General features: G+C 46.1%; 1 protein-coding gene across 1 annotated transcript; it reads right to left on the bottom strand.

The window, feature by feature from the left end:
* Positions 1-1,525: 1,525 nt before the first annotated feature.
* Positions 1,526-24,214, bottom strand: NUDT19 (nudix hydrolase 19). Its single transcript, XM_024236449.3, has 3 exons — positions 22,709-24,214; positions 5,921-6,128; positions 1,526-3,549 (listed from the first exon to the last, which is right to left on the bottom strand). Exons 1-3 carry the CDS (start codon positions 23,420-23,422, stop codon positions 3,344-3,346), a joined length of 1,128 nt encoding a protein of 375 aa, XP_024092217.2. The 5' UTR covers positions 23,423-24,214; the 3' UTR covers positions 1,526-3,343.
* Between the last annotated feature and the right edge of the window lie 979 nt (positions 24,215-25,193).

Here is a 25,193-nt window from a genome sequence, read left to right as displayed (position 1 = left end):
ATTCCCAGCATGAGGTGGATGGACCACTTGAGGTCAGAAGTTCAAGACCAGCCTGGCCAACACAGTGAAGCCCTGTCTCTGCTAAAAATACAACCATTAGCCAGGTACAGTGGCACGTGCCTGTAATCCCAGCTACTCGGGAGGCTGAGGCAGGAGAATTGCTTGAACCCAGGAGGCAGAGGTTGCAGTGAGCCGAAAGCATGCCACTGCACTCCAGCCTGGACAACAATGTGAGAATCCATCTCAAAACAAACAAACAAACAAAAACAAAAAAAAAGCATACATGAGGGAAATGTGGTGTGAAAATGATCTTTTCTATGAAAAAAAACTAGTCATATTACTTTATCATGCCATCTTCTAATATCACCCACTGAGCCATGGCATCTCCAGTGAAGAGGGAGTTGGTTGTGGCACTAACCAGCTGCGTGTCTCAGTTTTCTCACTGGCAAAATCATGGTGTTCAGTGAGGTCCCTTCCAGTGGCAACATTCTAGTAATCTTTGAGAGTCAAAAGACAAAGCTAGGCTGGGCATGGTGGCTCATGCCTATAATCCTGGGCAACTTGGGAGGCTGAGGTGGGCAGATCACCTGAGGTCAGGAGTTCAAGACCAACCTGGCCAACATGGTGAAACTTTGTCTCTACTAAAAATATAAACATTAGCTGGGTGTGGTGGCAGGTGCCTATAGTCACAGCTACTTGGGAGGCTGAGGCGCAAGAATTGCTTGAACGCAGGAGGTGAAGGTTGCAGTGAACTGAGATTGCACCACTGCATTCCAGCCTGGGCAGCAGAGTGAGACTCTAACTCAAAAAAAATCAAAAGACAACAAAAATTTTTGTAGACTTTGTTTTCGTTTTTGTTTTTGCTTTTTTGAGACAGTTTTCCTCTTGTCACCCAGGCTGGTGTACAATCTGGACTCACGGCAACCTCCACCTCCAGGGTTCAAGCGATTCTCCTGCCTCAGCCTCCTGAGTAGCTGGAATTACAGGCGTGTGCCACCACGCCTGGCTAATTTTTTTGTATTGTTAGTAGATGGGGTTTCACCAGGTTAACCAGGCTGGTCTTGAACTCCTGACCTCAGGTGATCCGCCCACCTCAGCCTCCCAAAATGCTGGGATTATAGGCATGAGCCACTGCGCCCAGCCCAGCCAACTTTGTTTTTTTTTTTCCAATTGAACATAATTTCCCATTTTTGTAGATTCAAAAGGCAGACAGAATAATAGTATCTGTGGTTCTCAAAATTTACATATTGGAAAGATTCATTTAAAAAAATATATATTTTACTTTAGATTGGGTGTCTCACCCTTGGTCAGGTAATTCTTTGTTGTGGGTGAGACTGCGCATTGCAGGCTGTTCAATTGCATCCCTGGCCTCTCCCCACTAGATGGTAGTAGCATAATCCCCCACCCACCCACTCTGCCCACAGTTTCAACAACCAAAAATGTTTCCAGACATAGCCAAATGTTCCCTAGGGCAAAAGTGCCCAGGCTGAGGACTGCTGCGCTAGATATAGTTCTCTAATCTGGATTAAATCATACACATAAACTTTATTCATCATTGTTTTTATGTTATAGTAGGAAAATTAAGGCATTTCATAAAATATGAAATCAATTGTACAATGCATGATACAGTCGAAGATCTGGACATGGAATTGGTGTCTTAACTATCATTGCTCACCTTTAATCAATAAACATTCCTCTTGAAAGATGATGAAAAATTACTCATATTAAATACAGTAAAAATAAACATCATTAATCAAACACTACATTTCTAACCTCTTTACATTCATGAACAGTGTGGAATACAATGATGGTTTTTGTTATGGCTTTGTGTTTCTTTAAAATGCTAACTAGGCCAGGCGTGGTGGCTCAAGCCTGTAATCTCAGCACTTTGTGAGGCCAAGGTGGGCAGATCATCTGAGGTCAGAAGTTGGAGACCGGCCTGGCCAACATGGTGAAACCCCGTCTCCACTAAAAATACAAAGATTAGCTGGGCGTGGTGGTGGGTGCCTGTAATCCCAGCTACTCGGGAGGCTGAGGCAGAAAAATCGCTTGAACCCAGGAGGCGGAGATTGGAGTGAGCCGAGATTGCGCCATTGTACTCCAGCCTGAGCAACAGAGCGAGACTCTGTCTCAAAAATAAATAAAATAAAATAAAATGTTAACTAAAATCGATTTCTAATTTGGGAAACATAATAACTAATACCATTTGATTTTAAAAAGAATTGTATCTTAATCATTAAGCTAAAGACATAAGCAAGAAAACAATGACATGGTCACTTGAAGTGTGTCTCAGCCTGCTTTTCACCATCTAATAAGACACCCTTAAAGTAATTCCAGCAGAAAGTCTCAGAAATTCATTGATTAACCTCCAAAGCACATCAGGGAAGGTGCTAATACAGTGGACAGCAAGAATAATAAAGCAGCAGAACATGTTATTTAAATTTTTGAGATAATAAAACAATACATAAGTGGGAATCCTTGTGAAATTATGTTCTTGTTTTGGGTAACGTGATCATTAATACTTTATAAACTTCATACGTCTGGCACACTGTAAGGATTAAAGAATGGAATAAGCAAGAGAGCTCCCTAAAACACTTGATATAAGAAACACCATGCTAGGCGCGGTGGCTCACGCCTGTAATCCCACACTCTGGGAGGCCAAGGCGGGCAGATCACGAGGTCAGGAGATCGAGACCAGCCTGGCCAACATGGTGAAACTCTGTTACTAAAAATACCAAATTTAGTGGGGCATGGTGGCACATGCCTGCAGTCCCAGCTACTCAGTAGGCTGAGGCATGAGAATCGCTGGAACCTGGGAGGCGGAGGTTGCAGTGAGCCGAGATTGGGCCACTGCACTCCAGCCTGGGTTCTGGGCAAGAGTGAGACTCTGTCTCAAAAAAAAAAAAAAAAAAAAAAAAAAAAAAGGCCGGGTGTGGTGGCTCACGCCTGTAATCCCAGCACTTTGGGAGGCCAAGGCAGACGGATCACGAGGTCAAGAGATCGGGACCATCCTGGCTAACACGGTGAAACCCCGTCTCTACTAAAAATACAAAAAAAATTAGCTGGGCATGGTGGTGGGCGCCTGTAGTCCCAGCTACTCGGGAGGCTGAGGCAGGAGAATGGCATGAACCCGTGAGGCAGAGCTTGCAGTGAGCCTATATCACGCCACTGCGCTCCAGCCTGGGCGACAGAGCGAGACTCTGTCTCAAAAAAAAAAAAAGAAATAATGAATTGCAGTAACTTTTATAGGCACAAACTTCCTTAAGTTTCAAGCAAATGAAAGTCAACCCTCATTATTCATGAGGACTTCAAGTAGGCCATTTTACAAACAAGCTTAAGCACCCTACAAATGGCTTTTTCTTACTACAGAGTTCTTAGGATAAACATGTTTATACTTTGACTGAACAGTCACGTGGATATCATAAAGGTGGCGATTGTATGTCACTATCCGGTGAAATTGCTTGCCTTCCTTCATGATTTCCTCAGTCTTTTTTTCAGTAGACATAAGATTTTCCAAAAAGTCTGAATCTTCTAAATATAGCTCATCACCTGAAAAAGGAAAAAATTTGATTTTATTTTTAAATACAAAATTATTTTTCACCATGGCAGAAGGGATAAAATTTTAATCCCATTGAGTACTATTTTATAAATCACTCCAATATATTAATGACATACAAATCAGTATTTTTATCTATTTCATATGTTTGGAACTGAGATAGTTGTTAAATCAGTATTTATTTTGATCTATTTAATATGTTTGGAACTGAGATAGTTGTTAACTAATCTAATTCTATGAGCTTACCTCAATTTCTTTATTGTGTTTATCTTTTTTTTTGTTTTGTTTTGTTTTGTTTGAGATGGAGTCTCACTCTGTTGCCCAGGCTAGAGTGCAGTGGCGTGATCTCGGCTCACTGCAACCTCTACCTTCTGGGCTCAAGCAATTCGCATGCCTCAGCCTCCCGAGTAACTGGGATTACAGGTGCCTGCCACCACGCCTGGCTAATTTTTGTATTGTTAGTAGAGACAGGTTCCGCCATGTTTACCAGGCTGGTCTCAAACTCCTGACCTCAAATGATTCACCCACCTCGGCCTCCCAAAGTGGTGGGATTACAGGCGTGAACTACTGCGCCTGTCCTCTTTCTTGTGTTTTTAATATCCCCTCACAACGCCCCAGCCAAGAGTTTTCTTTGGGCTTATAAACATCTGTGACTGGTATGTTTCCACTGTGAACTGTAACTATTATACTAGTTCATGACTCTCTTTATTCTATTCAATACTGATATTAAGATTGGCCTTGATATCCATATACTTTTGATGTTTCAAAGTGGGCTGTTCTTATCATCTTCAGGTTAATTTAGACAAATTACATCAAAACTGCTAAATTTTCCCACTGTAGGTTGAGTAATAAATCTTTTTCTTTTTCTTTTTTGAGATGGAGTTTTGCTCTTGTTGCCCAGGCTGGAGGGCAATGGCGCAATCTCAGCTCACCACAACCTCCGCCTCCTGGGTTCAAGTGATTCTCCTGCCTCAGCCTCCCGAGTAGCTGGGATTACAGGCATGTGCCACCACGCCCAGCTAATTTTGTATTATTAGTAGAGATGGAGTTTCTCCATGTTGGTCAGGCCGGTCTCGAACTCTCGCCCTCAGGTGATCCACCTGCCTCAGCCTCCCAAAGTGCTGAGATTACAGGTGTGAGCCACTGTGCCCGGCCTTTTTTTTTTTACAGAGAGTCTCGCTCTGTCACCCAGGTTAGAGTGCAGTGGCATGATCTTGGCTCACTGCAACCTCCACCTCCTGGGTTCAAGCGATTCTCCTGCCTCAGCCTCCTGAGCAGCTGGGATTACAAGTGTGTGCCACCACGCCTGGCTAATTTGTTTTTTGTGTGTGTGTGTGTGTGTGTTTTCAGTTGAGATAGAGTTAACATTTTACTTTATTTTCTTCACAATTTCATAATTCATAATTTCAATTGAAATTATGTTCAACTGAAAAAAAAAACAAAGTTGGCTGGGCGCAGTGGCTCATGCCTATAATCCCAGAATTTGGGGAGGCTGAGGCAGGCGGATCACCTGAGGTCAGGAGTTCAAGACCAGCCTGGCCAACATGGTGAAGCCCTGTCTCTACTAATAATACAAAAAAATTAGCCAGGCATGGTGGCACACGCCTGTAATTCCAGCTACTCGGGAGGCTGAGGCAGAAGTATTGCTTGAACCCAGGAGGCAAAGGTTGCAGTGAGCCCAGATTGCACTCCAGCCTGGGTGACAAGAGCAAAACTCTGTCTCAAAAAAAAAGCTTCCTAATTCAAATTAGATGACAACTTACAAGTTCTCGTAATTCAAACTTAAAATGCAAAAAAGTGAGAAATCGGCCAGGCGCGGTGGCTCATGACTGTAATCCCAGCACTTTGGGAGGCCAAGGTGGGTGGATCACAAGGTCAGGAGTTCAAGACCAGCCTGGCCAAGATGGTGAAACCCCATCTCTACTAAAAAAATATACAAAGATTAGCCAGGTGCAGTGGCGGGCACCTGTAATCCCAGCTTCTCGGGAGGCTGAGGCAGAGAATTGCTTGAACCTGGGAGGTGGAGGTTGCAGTAAGCCAAGATCATGCCACTGCACCCCAGCCTGGGTGACAGAGGGAGACTCTGTCTCAAAAAAAAAAAAAAGTGAGAAATTATATGAGAAAGACCTTTGTCAATGTCTAGGAAATATATTAATATAAATGTATGTATATGTATATGACATTATGCAGAATTTCTGGTTATAATAATATGGATATTTTATAGGCTTTGATCTTACTTAGCTAATACCCTGTAGATTACAAAACACAGACTGTAATTCCTGTCTCCATGTTGGGTAATACTGCTGTGCAGCCCAGGGCACTAATGTGAATACTAACAAAAGCACTGATGCTTCACTGGTTTACCTGGTAAAAGATGGACCATCCCATCAGCAGTTAACAAGATGATCGGCAGCCACCTTTCCAGTCCTTCCAATGCACGACCCAAACAAAATTTGTGCAAGTCAGAGAGAGAGGCAAAGTTTGCAAGTCTTCTCACTTCGTAGAACTGTGGGGGTGGCAGCCAAATTTCTTTTGATAAGAAACTTTCAGTTGCCTCTGATGGAGATGACCACTGTGAAAGACAAAGGCAGAGTTTCCTAAGGTTTATGCCATAGACAATGTGAGACTTGAGACAGTCAGACCAGTACCTAAGGTAGAACTGAATGTGTAAAATGAATTCATTAATGCACCCTGCGAGATCCCTCCAAGACAACATGAAAAGATTCAGTGAAGAAAGCTGGGTTGATCCTCTTAAGAGGTTGCTTATTAGGACACTAATCCTCAGAACTAGTAAATAAACCAGGGCAGACCCCTGAGGCTTCACCTGGGAGAGCTGTTCAGCATAAGAGGCAGGAGATGCAGAGAGGGTAAGGTGGTTCTGGTCCCTGCTGAAAGAAGAAAGACTCTGAAGGGTAAACGCATCACAGTAGATGGAGAATTTGGTGCCTGTTCATTCCTCAGGGAAACGGGTACTTGGCTAGATCCTGAGGATACAATGATGGACACCACAAAGCTCTCCTAGGCCCCATGGGGACTTCAGCAACCAAAATGCTTTGTGATGTGGTGATGTGTGCCACATGGTACAACGGTGGTGAAGCATCAGGAGCAACAGCAGCTTTCAGGAAGTCACCCAGCATGACTCAGCCTACAGTCGAGAGAGTAATAACTTGATAGGGTTTCAGTCAGGCAGTATTTGCCTGATAAACTTCAGTGGCTTCATTCTACAACCTCCTCTCCTTCCTGAGCCTTCTTTCCATAGACATTTAGATAAAAAGAGCTGATTCAATGGATATGGAATAACCTCAAAGGTTTTTTTTTTTTTTTTTTTGAGATGGAGTCTCTGTCACTGAGGCTGGAGTGCGGTGGCCTGGTCTCAGCTCACTGCAAGCTCCACCTCCTGGGTTCACACCATTCTCCTGCCTCAGCCTCCCAAGTAGCTGGGACTACAGGTGCCCACCACCACACCTGGCTAATTTTTTGTATTTTCAGTAGAGACGGGGTTTCACTGTGTTATCCAGGATGGTCTCGATCTCCTGACCTCATGATCCACCCGCCTCGGCCTCCCAAAGTGCTGGGATTACAGGCGTGATTTTTTTTTTTTTTTTTTTTGACTGAGTCTCTCTCTGTCACCCAGGCTGGAGTGCAGTAGCACAATCTCGGCTCACTGCAACCTCTACTTCCCAGGTTCAAGCAATTCTCTGCCTCAGCCTCCCAAGTAGCTGGAACTACAGGCACCCGCCACCATCCCGACTAATTTTTGTATCTTTTTTTTTTTTTGAGATGGAGTCTTGCTCTGTCACCCAGGCTGGACTGCAGTGGTGTGATCTCAGCTCACTGCAAGCTCCTCCTCCTGGGTTCATGCCATTCTCCTGCCTCAGCCTCTCGAGTAGCTGGGACTACAGGTGCCTCCCACCACGCCCGGCTAATTTTTTGTATTTTTAGTAGACACGGGGTTTCACCGTGTTCACCAGGATGGTCTTGATCTCCTGACCTTGTGATCCACCCGCCTCGGCCTCCCAAAGTGCTGGGATTACAGGCATGAGCCACCGCGCCCGGCCTAATTTTTGTATCTTTAGTAGAGATGGCATTTCACCATCTTGGCCAGGCTGGTCTTGAAATCCTGACCTCGTGATCCACCCACCTCGGCCTCCCAAAGTGCTGGGATTACAGGTGTGAGCCACCGTGCCTGGCCATAAGGTTGTTCTTTACTTGGTTTACTAAATATCCACTTATACACCTAGGAGAAACTGATTCTCGCCCCCAAGCCCTGGGATTTGGAATTGATTTCTACTTTAGATGACTGTAGGTCAAAGGTTTGCAAGCTCGTACATGCTTAAACATTGACTGAGAAGCCTGTGAAGCCTTCACATTCCCAGGGCCCTGGTATGGTGCCCAGCAATCTATGAGTTCAGTGAGTCCCCTAATCATTCTGCAGTTGGCCAAAATGGCATTTAAAAAATAGAGCCCTGGGCCTCAAAGGACCACCCAATCTCTCTATGTTATTTCCAAGGCAACCGTATGAGTTCAGTGATAACAATGAAGACAAAGGGTTAAATGGCAGGCATCAACCCACTTAATCCAACCTGTTCAGGTGAGTCCAGACCACAGGTTACAACACCTTATCACTTACTGATTACTTCTTACTAGTAAAGCATTGTACAAAATGCAATGCTTTCCTGCTGAGTGCAGGAATCACAGCCACCTGGGAGGCTACAATGGGAGGTAAGTCCTACCATGGCCAGGGTTACTGCTTAAAGGGAATTCCCAGACTGCAACCCAGGGAGCAAGAGACTAATCAGAGCCTGGGATTTTCACTGACTTGAGACACAGCTTGGATTTTGGGAAGCAGAGTTTGGGAAGCAGCATACAGTAGTCTCCCCTTATGCAAGAGGAATACTTTCGCAGATCCCTAGTGGACGCATGAAATCAAGGAAGTGCTAAGCCTTATACAAACTATGCTCTTCCTACACCTACACACCTATGATAAAGTTTAATTGATGAATTAGGCCCAGTAAGAGATTAACAATAATTTATTATTATTACTATCATTTTGAGATGGAGTCTCGCTTTTGTTACCCAGGCTGGAGTGCAATGGCGCAATCTCTGCTCACTGCAAACTCCACCTCCCGGGTTCAAGCGATTTTCCTGTCTCAGCCTCCCGAGTAGCTGGGATTACAGGCATGTGCCACCACACCTGGCTAATTTTGTACTTTTAGTAGAGACGGGGTTTCTTCCTGTTGGTCAGGCTGGTCTCGAACTCCCGACCTCAGGTAATCTGCCCACCTCGGCCCCCAAGGGGTTGGGATTACAGGCATGAGCCACCATGCTCAGCCAACAATAACTTATAATAAACTAGAACAATGATAACAATTCGTGTAATAAAAGTTGGTGAATGTGGTCTCTCTCTCTCTCTCTCCAAATATCTTAATATTTTCAGACCTTGGTTGACTGAGGGTAACTCAAACCATGGAAAGAGAAACCAAGGATAAAGCTGTACCTGAGAGGAAAGACCTACAGAGTAGAGCTCTAGAAATCTGTGTAGGGTGCACTTGAATCTTTGCTCAACACTTATCTATGTATGCATAAGGCGAAACCACATGAGACCAGGAAAGAATGACACCTCTTTTTTTTCCTATTATCAGTATTTTACTTTACTCACCATTGTATACATAAGGAGAGAATGATTTCTGAAGAAATAACAATTACCTGAGAGCCTTAAGATTAAACTCCCAGAGCTCACCTGGGGCCAAGGATTATTCGAATTCCTTCGAATCACAGTGGAGAGGTCATGTTGAACATAAGCAGCACTCAAGTAGACCTCATAAGGGTCACACATTTAGAAGTGCAGCTAATGGCCAGGTGCAGTGGCTCATGCCTGTAATCCCAGCACTTTGGGAGGCAGAGGTGGGCGGATCACCTGAGGTCAGGAGTTCAAAACCAACCTGGCCAACATGGTGAAACTCTGACTCTACTAAAAATACAAAAATTAGCCAGGCATGGTGGCACATGCCTGCAATCCCAGCTACTCAGAAGGCTGAGGCATGAGAAGCACTTGAACCAGGGAGGTGGAGGTTGCAGTGAGCCAAGACCACGCCACTGCACTCCAGCCTGGGCGGCAGAGTGAGAGCATGTCTCAAAAAAAAAAAAAAGTGCAGCTAAATTAGCTCTAGAATAAAGGCTACTGTAGGCCCATGCTAAAAATCACTTAAAATCATTTAAAATTAAACCTTAAGACAATTAAGGTAATTTGTAATCACTTAACTGCTTGCTAGGAAATGTCCAATACTCTCTTTTTTTTCTTCTTTTTTTTTTGAGACAGTCTCGCTCTGTCACCCAGGCTGGAGTGCAGTGCTGTGATCTCATCTCACTGCAACCTCTGCTGCCTGGGTTCAAGCGATTCTCCTGCTTCAGCCTCCTGAGTAGCTAGAACTATAGGTGCCTGCCACCATGACTGGCTAATTTTTTTGGTATTTTTAGTAGAAACGGGGTTTCACCATGTTGGCAAGGCTGGTCTTGAACTCCTGACCTCGTGATCCACCCACCTTGGCCTCCCAAAGTGCTGGAGTTACAGGCGTGAGCCAAGTTCCAATACTTTTTTTTTTTTTTTTTTGAGACGAAGTCTTGCTCTTGTCCCCCAGGCTGGAGTGCGATGGCGCGATCTCGGCTCACTGCAACCTCTGCCTCCCAGGTTCAACCGATTCTTCTGCCTTGGCCCCCCAAGTAGCTGGGATTACAGGCGCCTGCCACCATGCCCAGCTAATTTTTGTATTTTTACTTGAGTCGGGGTTTCACCATGTTGGCCAGGCTGGTCTAGAACTCCTGACCTCAGGCGATCTACCCGCCTCGGCCTCCCAAAGTGCTGGGATTACAGGCATGAACCACCGTGCCCAGCCCAAAGTCCAATACTCTTTAAAGGAATGTGACAAGATCCAGCACTCAGCAACATAAAGTCACAATATCCAACATTCAATAAAAATTGCAAGACATGATGAAGTGGGAAAATGTCATCCAAAACTAGAAAAAAAATAAGTCAACAGAAATAGACCCAGAAATTATAGCAAGGATTAAGTTAGCAGAAAAGGGCATTAAAAACAATGCTGTAAAGATACAAAGGAAAACATCAACATGATGAAAGAAATAAAAAATATTACCTGCAAGAGGCTGGGCATGGTGGCTCATGCCTGTAATCCCAGTACTTCGGGAGGCCAAGGCAGGCAGATCACGAGGTCAAGAGTTTAAGACCAGCCTGACCAACATGGCGAAACCCCGTCTCTACTAAAAATACAAAACTTAGCTGGGCGTGGTGGCACGCACCTGTAATCCCAGCTACTCAGGAGGCTGAGGCAGAAGAATTGCTTGAATCTGGGAGGCGGAGGTTGCAGTGAGCCAAGATCGCACCATTGCACTCCAGCCTGGGTGGCAGAGCAAGATTCTAACTAAAAAAAAAAAAAAAAAAAAAATTACCTGCAAGAGTGGTAACAGACCTCTCATAAGAAATTTATGCAAACTAGCAAATAAGGGAGCAATATTTTTAGGCACATAAAGAAAAAAACCTATCAACCTAGAATTTTACACCTAGCCAAAGTATCTTTCAAAAACAAAGGCAAAATAGTTATTTTCAAGCAAGCAAAAGTTAGAGGATTCATTGTCATAGGAGCTAGACTACAAGAAATATTAGAGAAACTTCTTTAGGCAGAAGGATACCAGAGACAGATTTAGAGCTACACAAAGGAATAAAGAGTGCTAAAAATAGTAAATATGTGGCTGGGCATGGTGGCTCATGCCTGTGATCCCAGCACTTTGGGAGGCCCAGCTGGGTGGATCACCTGAGGTCAGGAGTTCGAGACCAGCCTGGCCAACATGGTGAAAACTCGCCTCTACTAAAAGTACAAAAAGTAGCTGGGCATGGTGGTGGGTGCCTGTAATCCCAGCTACTCGAGAGGCTGAGGCAGGAGAATCACTTGAACCAGAGAGGTGGAGGTTGTGGTGAGCCAAGATCATGCCACTGCACTCCAGCCTGGGTGACAGAGTGAGACTCCGTCTCAAAAAAAAAAAAAAAAAAAAAAAAAAGGCTGGGCACAGTGGCCCACACCTGTGATCTCAGCATTTTGGGAGGCTGAGGCAGGTGGATCACCTGAGGTCAGGAGTTCAAGACCAGCCTGACCAACATGGAGAAACCCCATCTCTACTAAAAATACAAAATTGGCTGGCCATGGTGGGTGCATGCCTGTAATCCTAGCTACCTGGGAGGCTGAGGCAGGAGAGTCACTTGAACCCGGGAGGCAGAGGCTGTGGTGAGCCGAGATGGCACCATTGCACTGCAGCCTGGGGAAGAAGAATCAAACTCCATCTCAATAAAAAAGTAGTAAATATGCAGGTAAACATAAGACATTTTTTCTCATTAAGACTGATGGTCTAGGCTGGGTGTGGTGGCTGATGCCTGTAATCCCAGCACTTTGGGAGGCCGAGGTGGGTGGATTACCTGAGGTTGGGAGTTCGAGAGCAGCCTGACCAACATGGAGAAAACCCATTTCTCCTAAAAATACAAAATTAGCTGGGCATGGTGGCATATGCCTGCAATCCCAGCTACTGGGGAAGCTGAGGCAGGAGAATCACTTGAACCCGGGAGGTAGAGGGTACGGTGAGCCGATATCGCGCCATTGCATTCCAGCCTGGGTGACAAGAACGAAACCCTGTCTCAAAAAAAAAAAAAAAAAAAAATTGATGGTCTAAAGCAAAAATAATCAAGAGTGTATTGTAGAGTTTATAATAAAAGTCAAATGTATGACAACAATAGCATAAAGGACAGGAGGGAAAAAACAAGTATATTGCTGCAAGGTTCTAACTCTATAAACGAAATGAAAAATGTATATTGCAAATTTTAGAGCAACTACAAAGAGACATAGTTAATAAGTTAATAATGGAAATAAAACAGTCATAAGAAAAACAGTCCAAATAGATGAGAACAAAAAATGAGCAGTAAAATGGTAGATATGAATCTAACCTTGTTGACAATAACAAATATAAATAAACACTCCAACTAAAAAGCAAAAGTTTTTATATTGGATAAAAAGCAAGACTATATGCTGCCTGCAAGAAACACACTTTTTTTTCTTTTTTTGGAGATGGAGTCTTGCTCTGTCGCCCAGGCTGGAGTGCAGTGGCATGATCTTGGCTCACTGCTACCTCTGCCTCCTGGGTTCAAGCAATTCTCCTGTCTCCACCTGTGTGAGGGTTCAGTCAGGCTGGTGGGAAAAAATTTAGTTATAATAGCCAGAAACCCTCTTGGAAGGCCTGAGAGTTTGCATAACTTCGGTAACAGATCTGGCTGAAGGCAGCCTAGTCCATTTACCTTTAGTTAAATAAATTAAAGTAGATACAAAGGAATGTGGGGAGTTTATCTAACTAGCTTGTTTACTCATGTGGTCCTAAGACTAACCTTTGATCTACCACAGGTGCTTAATTGCTTTCTACCTGGGATGTCTGCAAGGTCAATTACCCTCCAGTGGTGTTGACTCAAGCCTTTGTCAATTAATCTTTACTGAATAAACGCGAGTCTCACTGGCTGGTCAAGGCTGAGGTCGCAACTTTTTACAGCACTCTCCTGGGAGTCTGTAAGTAGCCCTGATGCTCAGTCAGACTGGCAAAGCAGAGTATCTGTATCAGTGCACGTTATTCATCCATCACTGGGTCAGGGTCTGCAGGACAGACCCCTGCACACCTGGATAATTTTTGTATTTTAATATAGATGGGGTTTTGCTATGTTGCTGGGCTGGTCTCAAACTCCTGAACTCAGGTGATCAGCCCTCCTTGGCCTCCCAAAGTGTTGGGATTATAGGTGTAAGCCACTGCACCTGGCCAGAAACACACTTTAAATAATAAAGACACAGATAGTTTAAAAGGATAGAAAAATGTACTAATGTGAATCAAAAGAAAGTCAGAGGGGCTATATTAATATCAAACAGAGTAAACTTCAGATTTCAGAATAAAGATTATAACCAGGAATAAAGAAGGATATTTCATAATCATCAAAGAGTTAATCCATGAACTTTCAAAAGTCCTAAATGTGGATACAGTCAGTACCTTACATGGGAGCTTCAAAATACATGAAGCCAAATCTGATAGAATTAAAGGTGAAAAAGACAACTCCACAATTATTAGTTGAAGATTTCCGCATTCCTCTCTCAGCACCTGACGAAACAAGGAAATGATACAGAAGACTTGCAAGACTGGCCAGGCACAGTGGCTCATGCCTGTAATCCCAGCACTTTGGGAGGCCCAGACAGGTGGATCATCTGAGGTCAGGAGTTCGCCACCAGCCTGACCAACCCAGTGAAACCCGTCTCTACTAAAAATACAAAAATTAGCTAGGCATGGTGGCAGGCACCTGTAATCCCAATTGCTTGGGAGACTGAAGAAGGAGAATCACTTGAACCCGGGAGGCGGAGGTTTCAGTGAGCCAAGATCAGGCCACTGCACTCCAGCCTGGGTGACAGAGCAAGACTCCATTTCAAAAAAAAAAAAAAAAACCTGCAAGATGCTATGAACAACTCAACATAATTTTACATTTTTACCAAAATACCAACAAACAGCAGAATACATATTCTTCTTAGGTGCAAAGGGAACATTCACCAAGATAGAACATATTCATGGCTATAAAACAAGTTTCAATAATTTTTTTTTCTTTTGAGAAAGGGCCTCACTCTGTTGTTCAGGCTGAAGTGCAGTGGTGTGATCATGGCTCACTGCAGCCTCAACCTCCCAGGCTCAAGGGATCCTCCCACCTCAGCTTCCTCAGTAACAGGAACCACAGGCATGTACCACCATGCCCAGCTAAGTTTTAAAATTTTTTGTAGATATGAGGTCTTAGTATGTTACAGTCCAGGCAGATCTTGAGTTCTTGAGCTCAATTGATCCTCTGGCCTTCTTCTCCCAAAATGCTGAGATTATAGGTATCAGTCACTGTACTGGTCAATAAATTTTAAAAGACTGAAACTGGCCAGGCACAGTAGCTTATGCCAATAATCCCCAAGACTTTGGGAGGTTGAAGCTGGACAGTCGCTTGAGGCCAGGAGTTCAAGACCTCCCTGAGCAACACAGTGAGATCCGGTCACTACAAAAAATAAAACAATTAGCCAAGTGTGGTTGCAGGTGCCTGTGAGCTCAGCTACCCGGGAAGCTGAGACTGGAGAATCACTTCAGCCCAGTGAGAGGTGAAACCAGCTGGACTTCCTGGGTCGAGTGGGGACTTGGAGAATTTTTCTGCCTAGCTAAAGGTTTGTAAACGCACCAATCAGCACTCCGTAAAAATGCACCAATCAGTGCTCTGTGTCTAGCTAAAGATTTGTAAACACACCAATCAGCACTCTGTAAAAATGCACCAATCAGCACTCTGTGTCTAGCTCAAGGTTTGTAAACGCACCAATCAGTACTCTGTAAAAATGCACCAATCAGCACTCTGTGTCTAGCTAAAGGTTTGTAAATGCACCAATTAGCACTCCGTAAAAACGGGCCAATCAGCACTCTGTAAAATGGCCCAATCAGCACTCTGTAAAATGGACCAATCAGTGCTCTGTAAAATGGACCAATCAGCAGGATGTGGGCGGGGCCAAATAAGGGACTAAACCTGGCCACCCGAGCCAGCAGCAGCAACCCACTCAGGTCCCCTTCCATGCTGTGGAAGCTCTGTTCTTTCACTCTTCACAATAAATCTTGCTGCTGCTCACTCTTTGGGTCTGCACTACCTTTATGAGCTGTAACACTCACCGTGAAGGTCTGCAACTTCACTCCTGAAGCCAGCGAGACCAGGAACCCACCGGAAGGAACAAACAACTCCAGACACGCCAACTTTAAGAGCTGTAACACTCACTGCGAAGGTCTGTGGCTTCACTCCTGAAGTCAGCGAGACCATGAACCCACCAAAAGAAACTCCAGACACATTTGAACATCTGAAGGAACAAACTCTGGACACACCATCTTTAAGAACTGTAACACTCACTGCAAGGGTCTGCGGCTTCATTCTTGAAGTCAGCGAAACCAAGAACCCACTGGAAGGAACCAATTCTGGATGCATTTTGGCGACCACGAAGGGACTATCACTTATCACTAAGCAGTGAGTACCTTTGGACCCCTTTCGTTTGCTATTGTGTCCTATTTTTCCTTAGAATTTGGGGGCTAAATACCGGGCACCTGTTGGCCAGTTAAAAGTGACTAGTGTGGCTGCTGGACTAAAGACACGGGTGTCAGGCTTTCTGGGAAAGGGCTAACAACCCCCGACTCTTCGGAGTTGGGAGCATTGGTTTGCCTGGAAACAGCTTCTGCTTTTCCTGTACTTCTGGGCTGAGCCGAGGGTCGACAGAGAGGAAAGCCGTTCAGCTCTGGGGTCCCGACAACAAGTTGGCTGACCCTGCGGCCATGAGTGGAACTCTGAAAGTCACGTCGCCCAAGCGAGACTCGCCCATCTATCCTATGTATCCTAACCCTTGCCTCCTGGGTCCTAATGCATGTCAGACAAACTTCCTCTCGCCTTTCTTCCAGGCTAGCCCCACTTCTAAAAACCACTCCATGTCTGGTGCTTTTCTAGTTTCTCCTGTAAGAATAATTTCTAGTATAAACTTCAGGACTCTGTTACCTTCTTTAGACACCCAGGCTCATTAATCAGAAAGACATAATTTTTGCTCAAAGCCCCGTTGTAGGGGGGAACTATCTGGAATTTTAGAATCCCTCCTCAGATAAGCAGGCCTAACAAAAGCTGTTCCTGAAGCTAGGCTATCGGGAGCCTCAGAAATTTTATCCTTCCTATTCATATAAGCAGGGACAAAAGGCTTCATTCTTCCAACTCTGGAGATCCCTTCCCTCCCTCAGAGTATGGCCCTCCACTTCATTTTGGGGGCATAACATCTTTATAGGACATGCGTAAGGTCCCAATACTAACAGGAGAATGCTTAGGACTCTAACAGGTTTCCGAGAATGCATCGGTAAGGGCCACTAAATCCGATTTTTCTCGGTCCTCTTTGTGGTCTAGGAGGACAGGCAAGGGCGCAGGTTTTCGAGAATGTGTTGGTAAGGGCCACTAAATCCGACCTTCCTCATTCCTCCTCGTGGTCTAGGAGAACTAGTGTTTCTGCTGCTGTGTCAGTGAGCACAAGTATTACGATCAGCAGGGTCCAGGGACTGTTGTGGGTTCTTGGGCAGGGGTTGTTTCTGCTGCTGCGTTGGTGAGCACAACTATTCCGATCAGCAGGGTCCGGGGACTGTTGCAGGTTCTTGGGCAAGAGGTGTTTCTGCTGCTACATCGGTGAGCGCAACTATTCCGATCAGCAGGGTCCAGGGACCATTGTGGGTTCTTGGGCAGGGGGAGAAACAAACAAACCAAAACCCGCAGGCAGTTTTGTCTTTCAGATGGGAAACACTAAGGCATCAACAGGCTCACCCTTGAAATGCATCCTAAGCCATTGGGACCAATTTAACCCGCAAACCCTGAAAAAGAGGTGGCTCATTTTTTTCTACACTACAGCCTGGCCCCAATATTCTCTCTCTGATGGGGGAAAAATGGCCACCTGAGGGAAGTATAAACTACAATACTATTCTGCAGCCTGACCTTTTCTGTAAGAGGGAAGGCAAATGGAGTGAAATACCTTATGTCCAAGCTTTCTTTTCATTGAAGGAGAAATACACAACTATGCAAAGCTTGCAATTTACATCCCAAAGGAGGACCTCTCAGCTTACTTCCATATCCTAGCCTCCCCACAGCTCCCCTTCCTATTAATGATAAGCCTCCTCTAATCTCCCCTGCCCAGAAGGAAATAAGCAAAGAAATCTCCAAAGGACCACAAAAACCCCCAGGCTATCAGTTATGTCCCCTTCAAGCTGTAGGGGGAGGGGAATTTGGCCCAACCTGGGTACATGTTCCCCCCTCTCTGATTTTAAGCAGATCAAGGCAGACCTTGGGAAGCTTTCAGATGATCCTGATAGGTATACAGATGTCCTACAGGGTCTAGGGCAAACCTTCGATCTCACTTGGAGGGATGTCATGCTAGTGTTAGATCAAACCCTGGCCTTTAATTAAAAGAATGTGGCTTTAGCTGCAGCCCAAGAGTTTGGAGATACCTGGTATCTTAGTCCAGTAAATGATAGAATGACAGCTGAAGAAAGGGACAAATTCCTTACCAGTCAGCAAGCCCTTTGTCAGTAAGTCAGTATGGATTCCCACTGGGACCTCAACTCAGATCATGGGGACTGGAGTCATAAACATCGGCTGACTTGTGTTCTAGAAGGACTAAGGAGAACTAGGAAAAAGCCCATGAATTATTCTATGATGTCCACCATAACTCAGGGAAAGGAAGAAAATGCTTCTGCCTTCCTCAAGCAGCTATGGGAGGCCTTAAGAAAATATACTCCTCTGTCACCCGATTCACTTGAGGGTCAACTGATCCTAAAAGACAAGTTTATTACCCAATCAGCCGTGGATATCAGGAGAAAGCTCCAAAAGCGAGCCCTGGGCCCTGAACAAACTCTGGAAGCATTATTAAACCTGGCAACCTCAGTGTTCTATAATAGGGACCAAGATGGACAGGCCCAAAAGGAAAAGTGAGATAATAGAAAGGCTGCAGACTTAGTCATGGTCCTCAGACAAACAAACCTTGGTGGTTCAGAGGGGACAGAAAATGGAGCAGGCTAATCACCTGGCAGGGCTTGCTATTAGTGTGGTTTACAAGGATACTTTTTAAAAAAAAGATTGTCCTATGAGAAACAAGCTGCCCCCTTGTCCATGTCCACTATGCCGAGGCAATCACTGGAAGACACACTGCCCCAGAGGACAAACGTTCTCTGGGACAGAAGCCAGCAACCAGATGATGCAACATCTGAGGGTGCCCGGGGCAAGCACCAGCTCATGTCATCACTCTCACTGAGTCCCGGGTATGTGTAACCATTGAGGGCCAGGAAATTGACTTCCTCCTGGACACTGGCGTGGCTTTCTCAGTGTTAATCTCCTGTCCTGGAGCTGTCCTCAAGGTCTGTTACCATCCGAGGAACCCTGGGACAGGCTGTAACCAGGTATTTCTCCCACCTCCTCAGTTGTAATTGGGAGACTTTGCTCTTTTCACATGCTTTTCTTGTTATGCCTGAAAGTCCCACACCCTTATTAGAGAGGGATATATTAGCCAAAGCTGGAGCTATTATCTACATGAATACGGGAAACAAGTTACCCATTTGTCCCCTGCTTGAGGAGGGAATCAACCCTGAAGTCTGGGCATTAGCAGGAACAAACTCAAGCTCCAGCCTTAAGTCTTCCAACAGGATGAAACTTTTCTTTAAACGTCACAGAGAGAACAGGAATAGCTCTTGGGGTCCTTACTCAGACTCATGGGACAACCCCACAACCAGTGGCATACCTAAGTAAGGAAACTGATATAGTAGCAAAAGGCTAGCCTCACTGTTTACAGGTAGTTGTGGCGGTGGCTGTCTTAGTGTCAGAGGCTATCAAAATAATACAAGGAAAGGATCTCACTGTCTGGACTACTCATGATGTAAATAGCAAACTACGTGCCAAAGGAAGTTTATGGCTATCAGACAACCACCTGCTTAGATACCAGGCACTACTCCTTGAGGGACCAGTGCTTCAAGTGCATACGTGTGTGGCCCTCAGCCCTGCTGCTTTTCTCCCAGAGGATGGGGAGTGGGTCGAGCATGGCTGCCAACAGGTTGTAGTCCAGACTTATGCTGCCTGAGAGGATCTCTTATAAGTCCCCTTAGCTAATCCTGACCTTAACCTATATACCGATGGAAGTTCATTTGTGGAAAATGGGATACGAAGGGCAGGTTATGCCATAGTTAGTGATGTAACCGTACTTGAAAGTAAACCTCTTCCCCCAGGGACCAGCACCCAGTTAGCAGAACTAGTGGCACTTAGCCTTAGAACTGGGAAAGGAAAAAAGAAAAAAATGTGTATACAGATAGCAAGTATGCTTATCTAATCCTACATGCCCATGCTGCAATATGTAAAGAAAGGGAGTTCCTAACCTCTGGAGGAAGCCCCATTAAATACCACAAGGAAATCATGGAGTTATTGCACTCAGTGCAAAAACCCAAGGAGGTGGCAGTCTTACACTGCCGAAGCCACCAAAGAGGAGAAGGAGAAGGGAGAACGGCAGCATAAGCGGCTGGCAGAGGCAGGGAAAGACCAGCAGAGAGAAAGAGAGACAAAGTCAAAGACAGAAAGAAAGAGAGGAAGAGACAGACAGAAAGTCAGAGAGAAGGAATTAGAGGAAGAGACAAAGGAGTCAGAGAGAAAGAGATAGAAGTAGTAAAGAAAAAACAGTGTACCCTATTCCTTTAAAACCAGGGTAAATTTAAAACCTATAATTCATGCCTGTAATCCCAGCACTTTGGGAGGCCAAGGCGGGCGGATCACGAGGTCAGGAGTTCGAGAACAGCTTGGCCAACATGGTGAAACCCCGTCTCTACTAAAAATACAAAAATTAGCCAGGTGTGGTGGTGGGCGCCTGTAATTCCAGCTACTCGGGAGGCTGAGGCAGGAGAATTGCTTGAACCCAGGAGGCAGAGGTTGCAGTGAACCTAGATCATGCCACTGCACTCCAGCCTGGGTGACAGGGCAAGATTCCGTCTCCAAAAAAAATAAAAAAATAAAATAAATAAAACCTACAATTGATAATGAAGGTCTTCTCTGTAACCGTATAACACTCCAATACCACCTTGTTGTCAGTGTAAACAAGGGCACAGCCTGAAAGCACTGAGGCCACTGACAACCCGTAGCCTTCCTATCAAAAATCCTTAACCCAGCAGGTTTCCTAACAGGGGATCTAAATCTGAAGGTCTGACCAGACATAGGAGGAACTCCCTTCAGGACAGGATGATAGATGTTTCCTCCTGGGCGATTAAGGAAAAAGACACAATGGGTATTCAGTACGTGATAAGGAAACTCTCATAGAAGCAGAGTTAGGAAAATTGCCTAATAATTGGTCTGCTCAAACGTGCAAGCTGTTTGCACTCAGCCAAACCTTAAAGTACTTACAAAATCAGGAAGGCGCCATCTATACCAATTTTAAGTTAATATGGACTGAATGAGGTCTTATTAATAGCAAAGAATAATTGAAATCCCAAACTTAAGGTTTTCAACAAAAGTAAAGTTTGTTAAAAGTTAACAGTGTATCATATATTATCCTAACTTCTAATCTTATGGATATCAGACCCTATCAGTGCCCCTCAAAGCTCAAGTCCATCAGTGCAGGGCCATACAACTAATACCCCTACTTATAGGGCTAGAAATTGCCACTGCTACAGGAACCAGAATACCCAGTTTATCTACTTCATTATCTTACTACCACACATTCTCAAAGGATTTCTCAGACAGTTTGCAAGAAATAACAAAATCTATTCAGTAAGGATAGTAACTACAATCCCAAATAGACTCTTTGGCAGCAGTGACTCTCCAAAACCCCCGAGGCCTAGACCTCCTCACTGCTGAGAAAGGAGGACTTTGCACCTTAGGGGAAGAGTGTTGTTTTTACACTAACAAGTCAGGGATAGTGCGAGATGCCGCCCAGCATTTACAGGAAAAGGTTTCTGAAATCAGACAACGCCTTTCAAACTCTTATACCAACCTCTGGAGTTGGGCAACATGGCTTCTCCCCTTTCTACATCCTGTGACAGCCATTTTACTATTACTCGCCTTCGGGCCCTGTATTTTTAACCTCCCTGTCAAATTTGTTTCCTCTAGAATCAAGGCCATCAAACTACAGATGGTCTTACAAATGGAAACCCAAATGAGCTCAACTAACAACTTCTACCAAGGACCTCTGGACTGACCCACTGGCCCTTTCATTGGCCTAGAGATTTCCCCTCTGGAGGACACTACAACTGCAGGGCCCCTTCTTTGCCCCTGTCCAGCAGGAAGTAGCTAGAGCAGTCATCACCCAATTCCCAACAGCAGTTGGGGTGTCCTGTTTACAAGCAGCATTGAGAGGTGAAGCCCCTGGACTTCCTGGGTCCAGTGGGGACTTGGAGAACTTTTTTGTCTAGCTAAACGTTTCTAAATGCACCAATCAGCACTCTGTAAAAATGCACCAATCGGTGCTCTGTGTCTAGCTAAAGGTTTGTAAATGCACCAATCAGTACTATGTAAAAACGCACCAATCAGCGCTCTGTCTAGCTAAAGATTTGTAAACGCACCAATCAGCACTCTGTAAAAACGGACCAATCAGCACTCTGTAAAATGGACCAATCAGCAGGAAATGGGCAGGGCCAAATAAGGGAATAAAAGCTGGCAAATCAGCCACCCCCAGCCAACCTGCTCTGGTCCCCTTGGACTGTGGGAGGTTTGTTTTTTTGCTCTTTGCAATAAATCTTGCTGCTGCTTACTCCTTGCGTCCTACCTTTATGAGCTGTAACACTGACCGCAAAGGTCTGCAGCTTCGCTCCTGAAGCCAGCGAGACCACAAACCCACCAAGAGGAACAAACAACTCCAGATGCGCCACCTTTAAGAGCTGTAACACTCACTGCGAAGGTCTCCGGCTTCACTCCTGAAGTCAGCGAGACCACGAACCCACCGGAAGGAAGAAACTCTGGACACATCTGAACATCTGAAGGAAGATACTGGACACACCATCTTTAAGAACTGTAACGCTCACTGCGAGGGCCCGCGGCTTTATTTAAAGTGAGTGAGACCAAGAACCCACCGGAAGGAACCAATTCTGGACACACCAGGAGCTGGAGACAAGCCTGGGTGTGCAACACAGAGAGACAAGACCCCCATCTGTACCAAAAATAAATAAAAATAGGAAGACTGGAATCATATTAAGTCTGTTCTCCAAGAAAACCAAATTAAACGGCTGTGGAGATGAACTATGTCTACACACGTACAAGTGCTTACACAGTGGCCAGGCTGGAGGAACCACGTGGAGACAGGCTGCAGGCCTTGAGACCCCAAAGCCTAGGAAAGCAGAGAGCACTTCACCAAGAGCATGGCTTTCGTCTACAAGGGTGAGGGTTTCCTGCCGTCTAAGCATTCGTTGCTGATTAATCTCTCTGGGCTCGACCTATGCGGGGGTCCCTGGGGGGCCTGGGCCGCTGGGAGAGGTCCTCCCTCTCACGTCCTTGCGGTTCCCAGCAAGGCCGTGAGCAGGCCCTACCTGGTAGCCCACCACCTCCGCCAAATCAGGGTAGACGGGCGGCGGCTCGCGCAAGCAGCACAGGAAGAAGGCCGTGTCAAAGCGGCGAGTGGTGCCGGGCAAGAAAGGGGTGAGCCAGGAGCTCCAGTTGTGCAGCGCCCAGATGTCGGGTGTGCAGTCGAGGTGGGCGCACAGCCGCAGGAAGTGGCGCGGGTCCCGGCGCACGCGGGCGCGCCAGGCGGCCAGGCCCCGCGGCGGCTCCAGGGCGAGGCCGGGCCCGGGTGTTGGGCCTGGTGGAGAAGTTCTGGGCCGCAGCAGCAGCACGCCCGCCTCCTCGAAGGCCTCCCGCACGGCGCAGATGCGGAAGGCTACATCCTCAGGCAGCGTCCCAGTGTTGTCGGCCTTGTGGTCATCGGTGTCGGGCAGCGACGGGAAAGCGGTGCGGCTGAATGGCGCGGGGCTCAGGCCGAAGCGCGGCGGCCCGTGGTGCGGCGCGAAGAGGCCCAGCCAATCCGCCGATTGGTCGGCCGCATCCAGCACTCCGCCGGGGAAGACGTGCGCGCCCCGCATGAAGCCTTGGTGCGGGGAGCGCTGCAGTAGCAGCAGCCGGAAGCCCTCGGCGGGCGGCGGGCGCGACGGCGGGGTGGCGGTCTCCGGGTGCGACCAGCCAGCCGCCAAGACGATACTGGCCGCCCGCCGCCAGCGGCTGGGGCCCGGCCGCAGGGAGCTGCTCATGGCGCGCAGCTTCCCGGATCCGATTCTGGCGCGGCCGGAGCTCCTCGGCAGGTGGCCCGGCCCTGCAGGGACCCCAGCACCTCCGGGGACCTCGCGGGGATTGAGGACGAGCCTCCTGCGCTGGGTGAACCTGGGCGTTTGGTCGGCATCGGCGCCTGCCTGTGGGAGGGGCACTCGAGCAGGCACCGCCTCGAGTGCACTGGGGCCCAGCTAGGGCACTCTCGCGGGACAATGGGTGTCACGGCAGCCAGCGACCGTTTGTCATTTACAGCTGCCTGAAAGGAGAACCGCAGTATTCCCACGCAGGAAGCTTGGACCAAAAGCAGGAATGCTTAAGGGCGCATATGACTTGCCATGGTAAAAAACAGGATGCAAACCCAGGCCTGATGACATCCACCGCACTAAAAGCTCAAGACTAGGACTTTCTCCTTTAAACAAGGATCCACATGTGGGTGTTTCCTGTGGGAGAGGGAGAGAGGACATTCGAAGGGCAGAAGTCTGACTTTTGCAAGCACACATGAACCACACCAATGAGAAATGAATGGATGAGCCAGATGCCAAATTATAAATTTCGTACTGCACAGCTTGAATGTGAAAGGTACTCCCAGAGTAATTTCTCTCGTGTTCTAGTTACCTTTTATTGTCAGGGCGCCTGGAGACGGCCTTAGGTGTCTTAGGACATTTGACGAGTTCCACTTTGATGGGAGATGTTTAATCTGGGCCTCCACATGGAGATTTCTCTCCACCTTTTTAGTGTCTAGAAGACTCCCACCTCCAATAGCAGGATTATGATCTTTTGAAAAGCCTGTGTAAATTTGAGTCTTTTCTTTTATAACTCCTTATCAGTCACCAACAGCTTCTCCCATAATTGCTATTGTAATTGGATCACACATTTGTTATGTTTTTGGATGAAATACACTATACCCCTGCCGACCCTCACAAACCATCATTTTAATGTGGGTTATTTCCTGGGTAGAATCCACAGATGACATTGTCAATATTTAGGGTTTTTGTTTGTTTTTTTGTTTGAAGAGACCTGGTCTCTGGCCGGGCACTGTGGCTTACACCTGTAATCCCAGCATTTTGGGAGGCCGAGGCGGTCGGATCACCTGAGGCCAGGACTTCGAGACCAGCATGGCCAACATGGCAAAACCCTGTCTCTACTAAAAATACAAAAATTAGCTGGGTGTGGCGGCCCGCGCCTATAGTTGCAGCTACTCAGGAGGCTGAGGCAGGATAATCACTTGAATCTGGGCAGAGGTTGCAGTGAGCCAAGATCCTGCCACTGCATTCCAGCATGGGTGACAGAGCGAGACTGTCTCAAAAACATAAATAAATAAATAAAATAAAAATACAGAGCAAGGGAGAGAAAGGAAATAAGGCACTCAGGTGATTAAAGTAACATGTCTTCAATACTAGGAGTAATAATCCTAGGGGATAATAATATTAGTAGGTACTGAGTACAGTGTGTGAGGCACTAGGAACTTTATTAGTACTAGTTGTGTAATTCTTACAAAACCCCATAAAGTGGAAACAGTTATCACTATTTTACAGATGACTAACCATTTATGGAGGGATTAAGGGTCTTAAGAACATACTACTCCTTTTGCTGTAAAATAACACCGTGGTTTTGTGGGTGAATGTGTGTGTTTCAACATCAGCTGGTTTTCACAGAAGCTGGTTACTCATGAGTGAGATGACCAAGTCCTGGTCCTGGGTGCATAGCAAAACAACAGAAACTGAACCTTTTTTTTTTTTTTTTTTTTGAGAG

The sequence above is a fragment of the Pongo abelii genome, chromosome 20, assembly GCF_028885655.2.
Source record: "Pongo abelii isolate AG06213 chromosome 20, NHGRI_mPonAbe1-v2.0_pri, whole genome shotgun sequence".
NCBI classification, from domain to species: Eukaryota; Metazoa; Chordata; class Mammalia; order Primates; family Hominidae; genus Pongo; species Pongo abelii.
The sequence above is the reverse complement of the archived record's forward strand: the minus strand, read 5'-3'. Positions and strand labels throughout refer to the sequence as shown.